This window comes from Copadichromis virginalis, linkage group LG9 (assembly GCF_057382275.1).
Source record: "Copadichromis virginalis isolate Kocher_CV1m ecotype Utaka linkage group LG9, C_Virginalis_male_GT1.1, whole genome shotgun sequence".
Classification (NCBI taxonomy): domain Eukaryota; kingdom Metazoa; phylum Chordata; class Actinopteri; order Cichliformes; family Cichlidae; genus Copadichromis; species Copadichromis virginalis.
Window position 1 is genome coordinate 34312442 of NC_140626.1, and position 15655 is coordinate 34328096.

A 15655-nucleotide genomic window follows, 5' to 3' on the forward strand; every position below is an offset into this window, starting at 1 on the left:
TTCCAGTCACCTTTCTCACTCACTATGTGTTAACAGACCTCTCTGCATTGAATCATATCTGTTATTAATCTCTGTCTCTCTTCCACAGCATGTCTTTATCCTGTCTTCCTTCTCTTACCCCAACCAATCACAGCAGATGGCCCCGCCCCTCCCTGAGCCTGGTTCTGCTGGAGGTTTCTTCCTGTTAAAAGGGAGTTTTTCCTTCCCACTGTCACCAAACTGCTTGCTCATAGGGGGTCATATGATTGTTGGGTTTTTCTCTGTACCTATGAAGCGCCTTGAGACGACTTTTGTTGTGATTTGGCGCTATATAAATAAAATTGAATTGAATTATTATATAAGGTGCTACTAAACTCAGAGTGGACTGCAGCTCTTGATGCTAGCTAGCTTAGAAACCCGACTAAAGCTCAGAGCTAGCATCACAGTAAGAGGCTTTAATGCTAAAATGGCATATCAATAATGGCATAGTAATTCTTTGATAGTCTATCTGTGGTAAATACAGATCTGCTCCACCAGCAAATACCCTGAAATATTTGTTATATCACAAATGAACCAAAGCAAGACAAGCACTGAGTTCATCGAAGCTCCTGGTCCCTCACAACCAAACAGCTTGTTAATCACTCTCAACCTGGGATATCAATAAAGACAGTCACCTCAACCGTTGCTGATGTTTGCTTAATCACAGGGTGTACCAGCAGCACTCTGAGCAGGAGGAGGGAATTTAGCATCATAATGACCTGTGCAAAAAGAGCCATTTACTGACCCTCAGTGGGTTTTCTTACTTTGGGTGTGTGAAATTGTCCACGAGAGACACTTTCTCCACCAGGTCTCCTCCGATGGAGCGCACCAGCTCGTAGAAGTCGTTCTCTGTGAAGCTCTCTCTGCCTGCCTCGCTCTCTTTGCCATTTGGCAGCCAGAAGGAGATGTCGTTATGGAGAGGTGGGTACTTACTGAGCGTCTGAAAAACAAACGTATAAAAACAACAATGACTGACAGCTCAACTTAAAAATGTTCACTGTAAGCAATGGTGGAAATATTAACTGATAATTTCTCTTTACAAAAAAGTCCCTGAAAAACAGAGCTAGGCACACGATTGGTTCATCGTGTCGATAGGTAAGTAACTGATTAGCCATGGAGGTAAGTAGGTAGGTGGTTGAATGAGCATCTAGGTAGGTGGGCACTTGATTGGTTCATTAAATAGTGGTTAGTTATCTAGGCAGGCAATTATTTAGTCGTGTAGGTGAGTAATTGATTACCCAAACAGGAAGGTAGGGAACTGGTTTATTGCATAGGCTGGTAATCACATGTTTGGTTAGTCATGTACATAGGTGGGTGGGAAAGCAATTAGTTGGTTGTGTAGTAAAGCAAAGGAAAGGAATTGGTTGTTTAGATTGGTAGTTAATTAATTACTTAATTAGTTAGCCGTACAAGTATGTAGCTAGGTAGTTGGTTAAGTGTCTACATGGGTGGGTACTTAACTGGTTAGTTATCAAAGTAAGCAAGCAGGCAAGGAGTTGGTTGGTTGTGTAGTTATGTAAGTGATGAGCCATGCTGGCAGGTACACAGATTGGTTGGTTGCAAAGGTGGTAGATGAATGTAGGTGAGTCCTTAATTGACAGGCACGCAGTTGGTTGTTTGCACAGGTAGACTGGCAGGTATGTAACTGGTTAGCCATGCTAGCAGAGAGACTGGTTGGCAGGCTGGTTGTGTAAGTAGTTAGGAGGGTGGATGGGTAGCTAGGTCATAGGGAACTGGTTGGTCTGCATTAATATATTTTAACTAAATAATGCAATGATAATTAATGTACCCACTTAATAGTTGCAAAGTACATGATGGATTATATTTGTAATAGTTTTATGTTTAATTGATTGAGTGCTAATGTGGCATAACGCTGTTGTTTTTCTGCTGGTTCGCTGTGGTTTTAGTTTTGTAACGTCTTCATCTGGATTCATGTATTATGTGCAGATGCGTGGCTGAGGTTATTTGTGGCTGATGTTTAGGCCATGAAGAATAGTTTAATTTCACAATAACACATTATGAGTTATTAATGTTCCTCAAAGATGTTGAAATTTTACTTTGTGCACCACATTAATTAGTTTTCGTACATGTACATTTATGGGATATTTGGACTGGAGACTCATTAGAATTTCAAAGTAAACCAAGCATAAACACAAAGATGTAAGGACTGAAGGGGTAATCAGCACACCAACTGCAGAGATTGAGAGATGAGGTGAATAAAAATGAGCTGAAAGTGCAGATTCAAGCAACAAAAAAGAACCCAATGAATAACAGAAGAAGAAATGTGACAGAAAGTGGAGAAGAGAAACAGCCCGACTGTAGGAAGAAAGAGGAGAAAGTGCAGCAGAGAGTAAAACACAAAGACAATAACACATTAAAACTTTATCGGGACGACAGAATAAATGTGATATTTATGCAGCGACAGACTGAAGGAGAGATTCCTATCATCTGTCACTTGTTTATTATGCTCAGAATAACTTGCACAGAGTGAGAGAAGTTGCTGTTATTTCTGCTCCTGAATGATATTTTCTTAATTTTCTCTCCATCTTAATGCTATTCACTGAGACACATCAATCTGTGTGACACTGGTTTTTCCACCTTTGAAACAAAAGTCAGAACAAAACAAGGAAAAGTGAAACATGCCAACTTAATGTTATTTAGTTATGTTCTGTAGAAACTGGGCTGTAGTTAGCTCAATTCAAAGGTGGAGGTAAAGAACAGCAAGGTGATCAGTTGGTTGGTCAGTTTGTTTCATATGTTATCAAAGACTAGTTTACTTTAGTTAACTGCAGGAGGAAGGCAGGTGGTTCAGTGATGGATCAGTTAGCTGCTGTTTGGGTTTTTGTCAGTGAAGGCTTGACATTGGTTGGACAGTCAGTTGGTGGTTGGTAGATTTCTGGTTTGTTACCCAGGATGAAAGGTATCACCAGTTCGCTGTAAGTTGTTGGTTTAGGTAGTGGTTGGTTAGTTGCCTGCACATGTAGGTGATTAGTTAGACAAAAAAGTCAATTAGTGGTTAGTTTGTTTGTTGCGGTTTAAGACAAGTTGTTGGTTGGCTGGTTTGCAAAGTAGATGGCTGGTTGTCAAGGAACATAGACAACAACTGGTTAGCTGTGTAGACAGCTACACAGACAGGCAGGTAGGTAAATGGTTGGTTACACAGGCAGGCAATTGCTCGGTTAGGTAACTAGGAAGGTAGGTAGATGAAAGGTTGGCTGGTTAGCAAGAAAGGGGCCTATTGGGCAGTTGGTTGGTTTGCTGGGTAGGTTTGAGAAAACGTGACGTCTTAAAGTAGGTGGTTGGTTAGATAGATTAGTTGGTTGGGTTGCTGGTTGGGCAAGCAGATAAGTAACTGATTGGCTGATTTTGGTAAGTGTTAGTTAATTATAAATGAACTGGAAACCAAACTTTATTTATTCATCTATTCATAAAGTTGTAACATTTATTTATTAAGTGCTTTTCACAAAGCGCTGCACACGAGGGTTAAATAAACAATTCATACATATTTCAGTAAAGGACAGAAGTAAAACTGGTAGAAGAACAGAGAGAAGAACGAGTCTCATTTGATATTTTTATACTCAGTCGAGCGTCAGGGAAAGACTTTGCACAGCAGGTGGTAGGTGAGGAGAGAAGTATCCACATATTTCTGACCATACTGTGCAGACGTATGGAGGGAGGTGAGCCGTCTGTTTACACTATAATAGTTTAGTGGCACTGCACAGCTCCCTGAAGCCATTTGTGTGTGTGCGTATACAAACATACACACCGACACCCAAGGAGTCTATTTCCTGTTAGGCCCTGGGCGGTCACAGTTCATTACCTGTGGATGTGGGGGCCAGTAAAGGCTTTCGGGGGAGAGGTGGAGAGCCTTAGCCCAGGAGAGGTGAACTGACCCTGGGCAGGAGATGAGCCATGCTCCCCGGGCCCCTCTGGAGAAACAGAGTTTATCAATAAAACTTACAGGGCTGTGAGGAGGACAGCAGGAGGACAGCAGGGTCGCTCCCTCACTCCTCACGTCTTCAGCTTAACAACACTGATTATGTGTTTATTGTAATTTGTCAGATACAGTTAAACCTTTATTGAATGCACTCACTGTGGGCCGTTTCAAAAGCATTTGCTATTTACAATTTATTTCCTCTCGTTTCCTTCAGTTTGTTCAGATCAAAAGACAATGAAGTAAGATTATAACCTAAAGGAGATTATTACCAGCCGACTCAGAGGACGACATAAACTGAGTGAATATTTGTCCATGTGAGCTGACAAACTTCAGCTTAAGAGTAAAACTTTGTTGATTCTGTCACAAAAGCACAAAAAAATAGTGGTTCACAGATCAACTGGCTGTTTGTTTGCTAGTTTGGTGGCTGTCGGATAAAGAGGTCAGTGGGTCTTTCGTTGCATGTTTCATTGGTGCTAAAAGTAGAAGATTGGTCCGCCCGCTAGAAATAAAGGTCATCAGGGTCAGGTGGTAGGAAGGTAAGGACATGATTGGGCTGCCAGGTAGGTGACGATAGGTTGTACTTTCAAAGGCAGCAGTTCTTCTCATCAAGTGTTTGATTGGTTTGTTGGGTATTAAGGTAAGTTGGTAGGTAATGAAGTTAGTTGGTCATCAGCTGCTCTTTCTCATTGTTGGTGAAGGGATGGGATTGGTTGGCTGACAAGGAAGAAAGATTGTGTAGGTCAGCTGGTAGTTAGGTGGGGTAAATACAGGCAGATATTAGCTGTACAATGGAGGGAGGTGTTGTCTGCTCGGTTCAGTTTTTTGGTTTGTTGGTCGGATGTTAAGGAAGTTGGGTGACTTCTTTGCTAGCTAGGCAGGTGGTTTGATTGGACAGCGGTTAATGAAGGTTTAGCATTGGTTGGCTGAGTGCGATGAACACGTGTTGTGAAACGGTTCAAAGACGCTGTGTTTGGATAAGGTGACACTGGTTCATGTCGTTGTTTTCACCAACCACCCTTCCAGCGTCTCCTCTCACTCTCTTCATTCTTACTAAGGTATCTTTCAGCACTTTGTTTCTTCCATTTAATCGTTCCTCCTCCACTTTCCCCTCTCAGACTTTGGTGCCTCTTTAGTCATCTACATTTTCCTCTGTTTTCCTGACACACTTTAATCTGTTTTCCCTCTTTTTCCTTTTCCCCACACTTTATTTCTCTTATTTATTTCAAGCATTTCTTTTTTTAATCACTTCCTCAAACTCGCTTCAGTATATTTTTTCCATTAAAGCTGTGTTTTGTCTCTCATTTTTCCTCACTAATGTCACCCCCTACTTTCTCTCACCTTACGTTTCACTCAATCCTTTTATTTTTTTTACATCTAAAGATCTTTTATTCAAATAACTGCATTTAGTCAGATTCTGCATCTATTCTTATCCTCTTCTTTCCTCTGTCCTACCTCTCGCCTCATTTATTCCTCATTCCCTGCTTCCTCCCTCCATCTGTTTTCTGCCTCGTCCACCCCCACCATCCCTCCTCTTCATCTTACTCCTCTCTTTTCTCCTCTTTGCCCTCCAACAGTCACTTGAAATGTTCTTTATTAGTGAAGACGAGAGTTGACAAAGAGCACCTTTAGTGGGGACGGAGTAACCGCTGTGTGAACCTGCACACACCCCACAGTGTGTGTGTGTGTGTGTGTGTTGATGATGGTGGGGTCAGTGGAAGTGACTGGTGCCGGCTGATGTGAGCCCCCACTGTCAAAATGTTTTATGCATGAGGTTAAGAGGCAACCACACACACACACACACACACACACACACACACACGGAGTGAGGGTGTAAAGTGTGGTTACAGGTAGGTGGGCTGCTGCTTTGTCATTGGCTGGTAGGAAGTATGTGCGACTCTCGATCACCACGGCCCACAAATAAGAAACAGTCTGTTTGCAGCTTTTTTAAACGGTGGCTGTATAACAAGGAGGACGTTGTTAACGGCAAATTAATTTCTGCATTTGTGAATTAATTCACGACGGTAGAAGATTGTTTTTATTACGAGAGACTCGGACTCGTTATTGCATCTGAAGGTAAACTAACCGAGCCAGCAGTTATTACAGGTTAGTGATGAACACACAAGCACAGACACGGTGTTGTAGCTGAAGAGAGACATGACTGAACACAGCAGAGACACAATAAGACTGCACGGAGGGTAAACAGGAAGCAGAGGACAAAGGAAAATGGAAATGAAACGAATGGACGAAGGGAAACGAGGAGAGCAGCGAAGAGAGGAGGGAAGAAAAGATAAGGTGACGAAAGCAAAATAATGGGACTGAAACAAAAGGAAACAAGATCAAATTAAGGGCAAGGGGAGGAGCTTTCATTAACGAATGAAAGGAAACAAGAAGTGAAAGGAAAGGACAAAGGAGAGGAAGGCACGTAAACAGAACAGGAAAGAAAAGAAGACAAGGATGGAAGACAGACTTTAGCTCTTTCATTCTGCAGTCGGTACGTTCATCCGTCTTCAGGATGGTAAATGGCCTGTATTTGTAAAGCGCTTTACTCGTCCCTCAGGACCCCAAAGCGCTTCACACATCCAGTCATCCACCCATTCATCCACCCATTCACACACTGGTGATGGCAGCTACATTGTAGCCACAGCCACCCTGGGGCGCACTGACAGAGGCGAGGCTGCCAGACACTGGCGCCACCGGGCCCTCTGACCACCACCAGTAGGCAACGGGTGAAGTGTCTTGCCCAAGGACACAACGACCGAGACTGTCCGAGCCGGGGCTCGAACCGGCAACCTTCCGATTGCAAGGCGAACTCCCAACTCTTGAGCCACGATCGCGTTTATGTGTGAAAATCTGCTCCTCTTCCACTCAGGTGTGATGTTTGTGTCTACCTGGAAGCAGACGGGTTGGTGGATGTCCTGAACTCTGAACTGTTTGAGGAAGCGCTCGTCCTGACTCCAGAACAGCCGGATATCCGGGATGCTGTAGAGGACCATCGCCAGCCTCTCCAGGCCCAGACCGAACGCCCAGCCCAGCTTGTCCCCCGCCCCCGCTGCACAAACACAGAACATAGGAAACAGCCGTCAGCAGACAAGCTAACGAATCACTTTAGTCAGTCAGGCAGAGGAAGTGCTCTGTGGAAAATACATACAAAATAAAAGCATCACACTTCTCCGTCTAGCACCTCGCTTTCATCTGATCTCTGAATGAATGAATGCTGATGAATAAAACAGTTTAAGACCAAAAGAGAAGCACTTGGTGGAGCGTCTCACCAAAACCCCAAACAGACCAGCAGCTCCCGGGTCGTCTGGGGTAAAATCTACTGTTTTTATCAAAGCAGTCTTACGGCTTTTAATATGGCAAAAATATTCCACCCACTGTCGGCCCAACTGCACGTTTAAGAAGTGACGAAGACGTAAGGCTCACCATCAGATAAGCAAAGGACCCTCACTGATCACTTATAGTCTAAATATGCATCCAATCACGCGAAGGCTTCAGTCTCTGAAACTCTAAACTCGCAACGAAACACAAACCTAAAATTACTCATTTCTATTCTAGTCCTTCTTTACAATAATGTGTCAAACACATCTGACCTCGTCCAAAGAGAGGCCACGCTGACCCCATCTACATCACCTTTAGGTAAAACATGGACTGCCGATGAACCACCACACCATCCTAAATCAAACTCGACGCAGCCGGTCTGTCATCACTCTGAGAGGACAAAGGAGGAAGCAGAGCGTCTGAGCACGTCTCGCTCAATTTACAGAAAGAACAGATCCCAGCACTGAGGGTATTTTTAGAAACGGGGACATTTTGACCAGTTAAAACGATCTGTGAGGCTTAGAAACCTCAAAGATTTGACAGCTCGAATCACAATAGCAAATTTTATCCAACAGAAATGTAAAAGTATATTATAAAACCCAGCATGTCTCATTGTTCCATACACCATATATTTATGCTGAAAGTTCAGTTAGCTTCTTCCTTAGGACTTCCTTTGGCCTCACTGCAGACTGGTTGGTGACCCCAGGCTGTCGGCTGAAATCGTCCATACAGAGGGGACCGCACCAAAACCCTTCCTGTGATTGTGTTGGTCGTGAGCAGATTGTTGGAGTGGCTGTGGTTTCCACAAACTCCAATCAGCAACAATACGTAAAAACAGACTTGTCTTCATTACCACTCCAACCAACAGGGTTCATAAAGCCGAACCTTTACTTTCAAAGCGAATGGTTTCTGTTCTTTAGTTTGTGTGGCACTTCTCACAGTTTCACTGCTGCTCCATGAGTAGTTGGCAACTTCCATGCAAACCATGGGCGACCGGAGCAATCCAACATGGACCAAAGACACCGCAAGGAAGCTTTTGGTGCAGCACCACCTTTTCAACTACTTGTTGGGGAATTTAACCCTATAGTGACCTGTGGTTGCTCGGGGGTCTCAGGTCTGTGAGACTGCCCTGTTTTTGTTCTCAGTGGCGTTTGTTAGGACACGTGATGCCTGTGAGGTTTTCTGATACTTTGGTTCAGGAATTGTGAGGACATTTTGTTTGGTCCTCACCATAACAGGAAGGCATACGTGTGTGTGTGTGTGTGTGTGTGTGTGTGTGTGTGTGTGTGTGTGTGTGTGTGTGTGTGAGATACTTCAGTGGACTCCTCTCTATTATTCAAGACTTCAACTTAATGCTGTCAATAAATCGTTACAACCTTATGTGACCGCCTACAACACACACCTGTGCTCTCTCTCTCACACACACACACACACACACACACACACACACACACTCTTTCCTCAGTTATTTTTGAGACTTCATTGATCGGAGGGGAAAGCTCTCCTCCGGTCTCTCTGTGTGATTCCCTGAAGGCAGCAGATGGACTAAAGCTGCTGTTTGTGGCTTTGCAGCACTTCAGCAGGTATGGCCGCCTCCTCCTGTGTGTAAACTAAGCCACCTGTAGACAAAATGCCCAACAAGAGTTTGGGCAGCTGAGCCCGACTCCTCAGACTCCTTCAGGTTTATCTTCACAGAGCGGAGGATGGATGGAAATCAGCACGGTGGTATACAACAGTAACAGTCATCATCGTTTGATCAGGATTAATCAGGCGATAACTCGACCTTTGGACGTCTTCTCATGTCCTCGTTAATCAAAGTGTCCTCCTGTCAGCAGACTATGAGCTGAACCTGCTCCTCGTGACAGCAGAGAGTTTGAGACTTTAGAGGAGGACACAATCAGGAGGCCAATGAGAGCTGCACTGCAAAAAAGGAATGCAGAGAAATAATTGCTCTGTCTTGATTATGTTGCTTCCATAATTGCTGTAAGCCATAAGTGTAACTGAAAATACATTTCCATGGATTGCACAGTAATAAGCGGGGGTAGAGACCGAGTGCAGCAGGACTGCACTCTGAGACTGGAGAGCAGGCTGCCGGCCAAAACAGCTGTAGTGCTGCTTAATATCGATTCTGCAAGTCTGTGAAACTCTGCTGGAGAGACGAACAGCGTTCCTCCTAAAAACATTCCCACATTTGATGAGAGTCAGAGGTGGACCGCACCGGCCCCGAATCTCTCACAGGTGTTTGTTTGGGTGGAAGACATCCCAATAAAATCCAGGAATTTCAATCCTCAGAGCTCAGACGTGAACACGGTCCACGGGTCAAGCTCCGGAAATCCAGTTACCACAGGTGAGTCCAAGAGGCCACGCCCCCAAACATCAAGTGGTAAAACAGACACAGAGGCCCAAACAGTTTTTTGTCAGGGTGTAAACATGTTTATTTCTGCTGTAAGGCTTTAACATGGCAGTGTGGGGGGACGGACTCGCTGCTGGAGCCCCTGCTGGACGTCAGAGGAACTGCAGCGAGCTGTAAACATGAGACTGTTCAGGTGTGTCAGTCGGAGCTGGCATCAGGTGTTTTTTTCTTTCATAAATCGAACGTCTGACATTTATTATTATTGAAAACCTGAGCTAGAGCACAACCTCAGAGCAACGTGATTAAATAGTTCAAATGTTCATACTGATGTTTTCTACATAAACACTCTGATCACGCAGGACCTGTCATGGTCCTGTCACATCAACACCGTGGTGAAAAAGGCCCGACAGCGTCTCTACCACCTCAGACGCTTGAGAGACTTCCAACTGCCCTCCAAGGTGCTCAGGAACTTTTACTCGTGCACCATAGAGAGCATCCTGGCGGGAAACATCTTAACCTGGTTCGGGAACAGCACCATGCAGGACAGACGAGCTCTACAGAGGGTTGTGCGGTCAGCTGAGCGCACCATCCGCTCCGAGCTCCCTGACCTGCACTCAATCTACAGCAGGCGGTGCTGGACCAAGGCCAGGAAGATCGTGAAGGACCTCAGCCATCCCAACAACAGACTGTTCTCTCTGCTGAGGTCAGGAAAGCGATTCCGCTCCCTGAAGACCAACACAGAGAGACTGAGGAGGAGCTTCTTCCCGCAGGCGATACGGTCTCTCAATCACACCACCACACAGTACTGACCCACACATATGGTTCTTACACACACACTGGACTTTCTGGACTTTGGTTTTGCACAACACTGGTCACTATATTCTTCATTTCCGGTTAATACTTGTACAGCTGCTGTTATTGTGTGTATATTTATTTATATTTAGATTTCTTCATACATTCTTATATAGTTCTATATTGTGTATTTTGTTGTACAGTTATTTTATTTTCAACTTTAATTTATATATTTTATCTTATTCTTCCCAGTTAAATTTACCCTTCATTCTAATTTGTGTTGTACAGTTATTTCATTTTTAACCTTAATTTATATTTTATTCCTTCCTAGTTAAATTTACCCTTTTTAATTTTTCATATTTATTTCCTATCTTATTCATAGCCTTTTCCTTTTTTGTTTTCTTTAGGTCACGAGCAGTTGTCCAAGCATTTCACTACATATCGTACTGTGTATGACTGTGTACGTGACAAATAAAATTTGAATTTGAATTTGAATTTGAATTTGATATCTAAAATGACCTGAAATGATCTCTGAGTTCGACGCTGTCAGTTTCACAGCGCGCCGTCACCACTTCCTGTCAGTCACGGCGCTCGAGATGCTTTTCAAACGGCTGATTTTTCGTTTCAGAACAAAAGTCTTCAGCTGCTTCGAGGCAGGTCAAAGCGAAGGGCAAAACGCTCGGTGGAATAAAGGATTATGGGTAAACCCGAGGATTTCAGGCGCTCCGGCCTGGGACCCAGATGAGAGGGAAGGCATTCCTCTCCCTGGGATGGAGACTAATTGAGACAAACCTATTTCCTTTCTGAAGCACAGACCTTCCAGAAATAGAATCTATGACCCCGTCAGGATCGAAATCCACAGTTTAAGAAACAAAGAGCGGAAAATTTTCATCCAGAGGGAGGAAAACATCCAAGATTTAACTCCGAGGAGAAGAAGAATCCGGCTCTGTGCTCATCTCTTAAGCTACAGAGTTTAGACTGAAGACACAGAAACGACATAAAATAAAGCATCCAAAGTCTAAACCATTTCACGGGTCTGGGTAAAAACAGCAGGAAACAGGAAACAGATAACGGCTGCTTCAGAATAAAAGCCTCATGTCCAGAGGATAAAACATGACTTATAGTCCCTGATGATGTCACAGAGGGCACTTCCTCACATGTCACATCTGGTTTCAAAGATGAAGAAATGAAAACAATCAGCCTGAATCTGTTAAAGCAGTGACCACAGGGTGGCACGCAGGCTGATGGGCGGGCCTTTGGACGTCTGCAGGTATTTAGCATAGAGTTAGTTAAGGCAGTGGTCTCCACCCGAGTGGTTTGGTACCGGGCCGTGAGAGTTGAGGCTCAGGTGTAAAATTTATGGTTTTCAGGGTTTTTATCGTAACTTGGTTTACCTGGGTCTTTTCTCTCGTGTTGTAGTTGTGTGTCTTATTTTGAAAGAAATGCTTACACGTTACCATAGCGACCTGAGAGCATTAAGGGGCAGAGAGGAGGATGTTACTCTCAATGTCGTTGGTGCATTTCAGGAGGACGCTGCTAATAAAGTTACAGAATTACACAGTGAATTCACGTTTATTGTTATATTTACAAAAGATCACAGTTTTTTCTCGGTCGTGTCGTTTTATTTTGTTGGATTTATCTGCCACACCTTAAAGGCCGGTCCGTTGGGAACCGCTGTGTTAAGGAACTGGACACGATGGCTTCACTGGTGGTTTAAATGAAAAAACCCCACAGACACCAATAGGGATGGGTATCGAAACCCGGTTCTTGTTGAGAACCGGTTCCCACTGTTTCACTTCCTTGGAATTGTTTGACGTTTCGTTTTTGCAAACGATTCTCTTATCGATTCCAGTCGCCCTGAATGACGTCACCAGGTTGTGGAGCGTCATTTACCTGGCAGGAAACGCTCAAACGCTCAAAAGTTTGGTTATACTTTACGAGAACGGAAGACAACAAGGCAACTTGCAACACTTGCAAAGTAGAGATTTCAGAGTCTGGCTCAGATGCTGGCAGTTCTCGCTGCAGTCTACCGGTAGCGTCTCCTTTCAGGCCAGGATAGACGAATGTCACCGAGCAGTGACTCAGTTTGTGGTAAAAGGCTTGCACCCATTTGCCACAGCAGATGATTTTCAGTAAGTGAATGTGTTTAATTGTAGGCAGGGACATTACTGGATATTCTTGTGTAGTTGCTACAGAATAATTTATGTTTTACTTTGTTATTGCTACAGAAGAATATTTATTTTATTATTTTACATATACATTTTTTTCCTGGGGACCCTGCGACACCCCATTGAAGAGCCGTAGGCTGGATCTCTTAAGATCTCACTGTTGGGTTTGTAAGGCCATGTTACTCCTACATTTCTATCTTGTTCAAAGAGAAGATATAAAACAAAGTTCTAAGCTAATCGACCTTAGTGTTCTCCTTTTTAAAAAGAATCGATAAAGAATCGAATCGTTAAACAGAATCGAAAATGGAATCGGAATCGTGAAAATCTTATCAATACCCATCCCTAGACACCAACCAGGTTCACCAGCTCAGCTCATACATTTGTTACTGTATGTTAACCAGGTAAACAGTATCATGACTGCAGCATCTTTACTATGTAAAGTGCTCGAGGTAGCCATCACTGTATAAGTGAATAAATCTCCAGTCTGAATTCTGTCTTTGCTCCATTAGACCAAACTCAACATTAGAGCAAAGATAAAAGCTCGTCATCGATTCATGCTGAAGGTTTGCCGGTGAATCGAGCTTCAGATCGGCGCGTCCACCTTCAGGAACACTCGTCTCCACTTTAATCCCATCTTGTTAGGTCCGTGTTTCACATGTGAAGGCTTCAAATCCCTCGGAGCCGCCTCCTCCTCCGCGTGGCTGAAGAGGATTTAAACAGTGAAATCAATACCAGCTCGCACTTTTAACTGGATTAGACCGGCTGCCGTGTCACATGGAGCGAGAAGGTAATCAGCCAATGAGACGTTGTTAATAAAAGCTAAAAGGTAAAAGCTTGTTGCCCTCGGGACTTCGGTCGGAGGAAAAAGGTTGAAATGCTGAACGATGAGATTTACTGTTGAAGCTCCAGTTTGGAGTCCATTTGTGGATTTTGTTTTATGATTTCACACAGTGTTCCCGAGGACACGGAGTTCCTCCGGAGTTTCATAAATGGGAAATACTCAAATAAAGCACTGGAGCATGCACTGCTTTAATGTGCGTCGCTGAACCTCCTGGCGCCACTTCCAGGGTGCTGTGGTGGCTGTTAAGTGAAACTGGAGTGAAAGATTGCAAATCCCAGCTCATTAAACCAGGACCAGGACCGGGTTCTTCCTCTGGTCTTCATCAAACAGCCAGAGCTGCCAAAAAGTTTACAGACGCAAAACAACAGACCAACCAGCTCCACCTGCACGAAAACAGGTTGTTATCGGTCCCACCGAGTCCGTGAAGAAACTCAAAGAACACGCAGCACCGACCGACAGGGAGAGATTGGATTCTTATCTGTTTTGCATAAATCTGCAAAAACAATTAGCTGTGTGGCGGCGGCAGCAACGGCGAGGCCTCGGGCCGTCATTTGGCTTTCAGACTCATTTTCTGAGGTCAGCCGCTCAGCGAGAAGTGGGCGGAGAGGCCCGGGATGTAATCCTGCTATTTTTCTAAACATTTGTGAGTGGCGGCATTCAAATAGCTGTCTGTTAATGGAAAACACACCCAGGGGTACACACACACACACACACACACACACACACACACACACACACACACACAGGTGGGTGGACGCACAGCGAGCTGGAGAAGAATTACCTGCTTTGATTGGAAATGTTTCTGCTTATTATGATGATGTGTAACCTCCTTGAACCCCCGTGGGTGCGTGAACGAGTACACGCCGCGCCCGTGCACGCCAACACGCAAACACACTTCCTCCTTTACATCCTGGTCCCGTCGGTCCCGGTCCAATCAGCAGTCGGGGAACGTGGTTTCTATGCTAATGAGCGCGGGGTCGTGGGGTCGAAGAGGATGAGGGACCGCACTGGAATAAATCTCCACTTCATGATAGCGTGCGATCAATCAGACTCGCGACACTCCTCCTCCTCATCGCTGCGTTTCTTTTTCTTCTGCCTGCTCCTCCTTCACCTCCCATCTCTGTCTCCTCTGCATCTTTCCTCCCTCTTTTATTCGTTCACTAGTTTTCCTTCTCATAAAACTCTCCAGCATCTTTCCTCTCGCGTCTTTTTTCTTCATGTCAGATTGAAGATCTTTCATCTCGTCCTCTTGTCTCTATCTGCCTGCAGTTTTGATTTAATGAGCAGAAACTGATTAAATCCTGACTGACGACTTTTATTCCACAAAGAAAACAGGACAGAGCTCTTACTAAGACAGGACGCATCATCAGGCGCACTGCATGGACTCCATTATTCACTGATAATTCACCGATGAACACCCATCATCTCCAGAGAGCCCAAAGATGATATCTGGCTGCCCTGCAGCTGTTTAAGTCCAGATGTTATCTTTCATCTCTGCCTGCAACCAGTTGTAGTCTTTTCCTGGAGCTTGTCAAAGCAGTAAAACAGCCCTTTAAAGGGTCTGTCCACAGAGTGCCGTTTATTTCAGAAGCCTTGCAGTCGATGCTTCGTCATCTTGCATTCATAGATGTGGTTTTGCTTGGTTTATTGAGCGATGAGCTCCAAGTTGTGCTGAGGTAGTTTGGAGTGCAAAGGCTTTAGGATGGAATGAGAAACCTTCCAAGTCTGAAGGTGGATAAAGCTGCAGGGACCACTCTTACTGGGAATGAGCTGCTGCCTCCGTTTGATCGGTTCAAGTATCTCAGGAGGTCTTACTCACGAGCGGAGGAAGAGTGAAAGTGATGATTGCCAGATTGATTGGTTTAATTGTCTGCTGTGGTGAAGAGAGGTCTGAACACCAAGGTGACACCAAACTCCCGAGCTGCAGATCGAAAGGATAAGATCAAGGATACAGGATGCAGAAAGCTTCCTCTGAAGCTTCTCTTCCTCGTAGACATAGGCTGAGGAGCTCAGTCACCCAGCAGGAGTAAAGACACCGACAGGAATCTGACTGGGATGGATCCTGAGTGACGTGTTTCCTGTATGACCAACCAGGAAGAGAACCTGATGCAGATGCTGGTGGCTGGAGATAAGGGCAACTGGAAAAGTGTCATGTTTGTCTGTGGGTGGATGATGGATGGGTGAATGGATGGTTGTTGAATAGATGGATGCTGATGGAGGGATGGATC

At 44.5% G+C, this 15655-nt stretch overlaps 1 protein-coding gene across 2 annotated transcripts in view; it reads right to left on the bottom strand.

Moving 5' to 3' along the window:
• The window catches only part of fars2 (phenylalanyl-tRNA synthetase 2, mitochondrial), a 135981-nt gene that overhangs the window by 37063 nt on the left and 83263 nt on the right, over positions 1 to 15655 (bottom strand). For both annotated transcript variants that reach the window (XM_085469116.1, XM_085469115.1), the window contains 2 exons: positions 6844 to 7004; positions 783 to 958 (listed from right to left, as the gene is read on the bottom strand). In XM_085469116.1, the coding sequence (XP_085325242.1) occupies positions 783 to 958; positions 6844 to 7004 (337 nt within the window). The remainder of the gene's footprint in view (positions 1 to 782; positions 959 to 6843; positions 7005 to 15655) is intronic.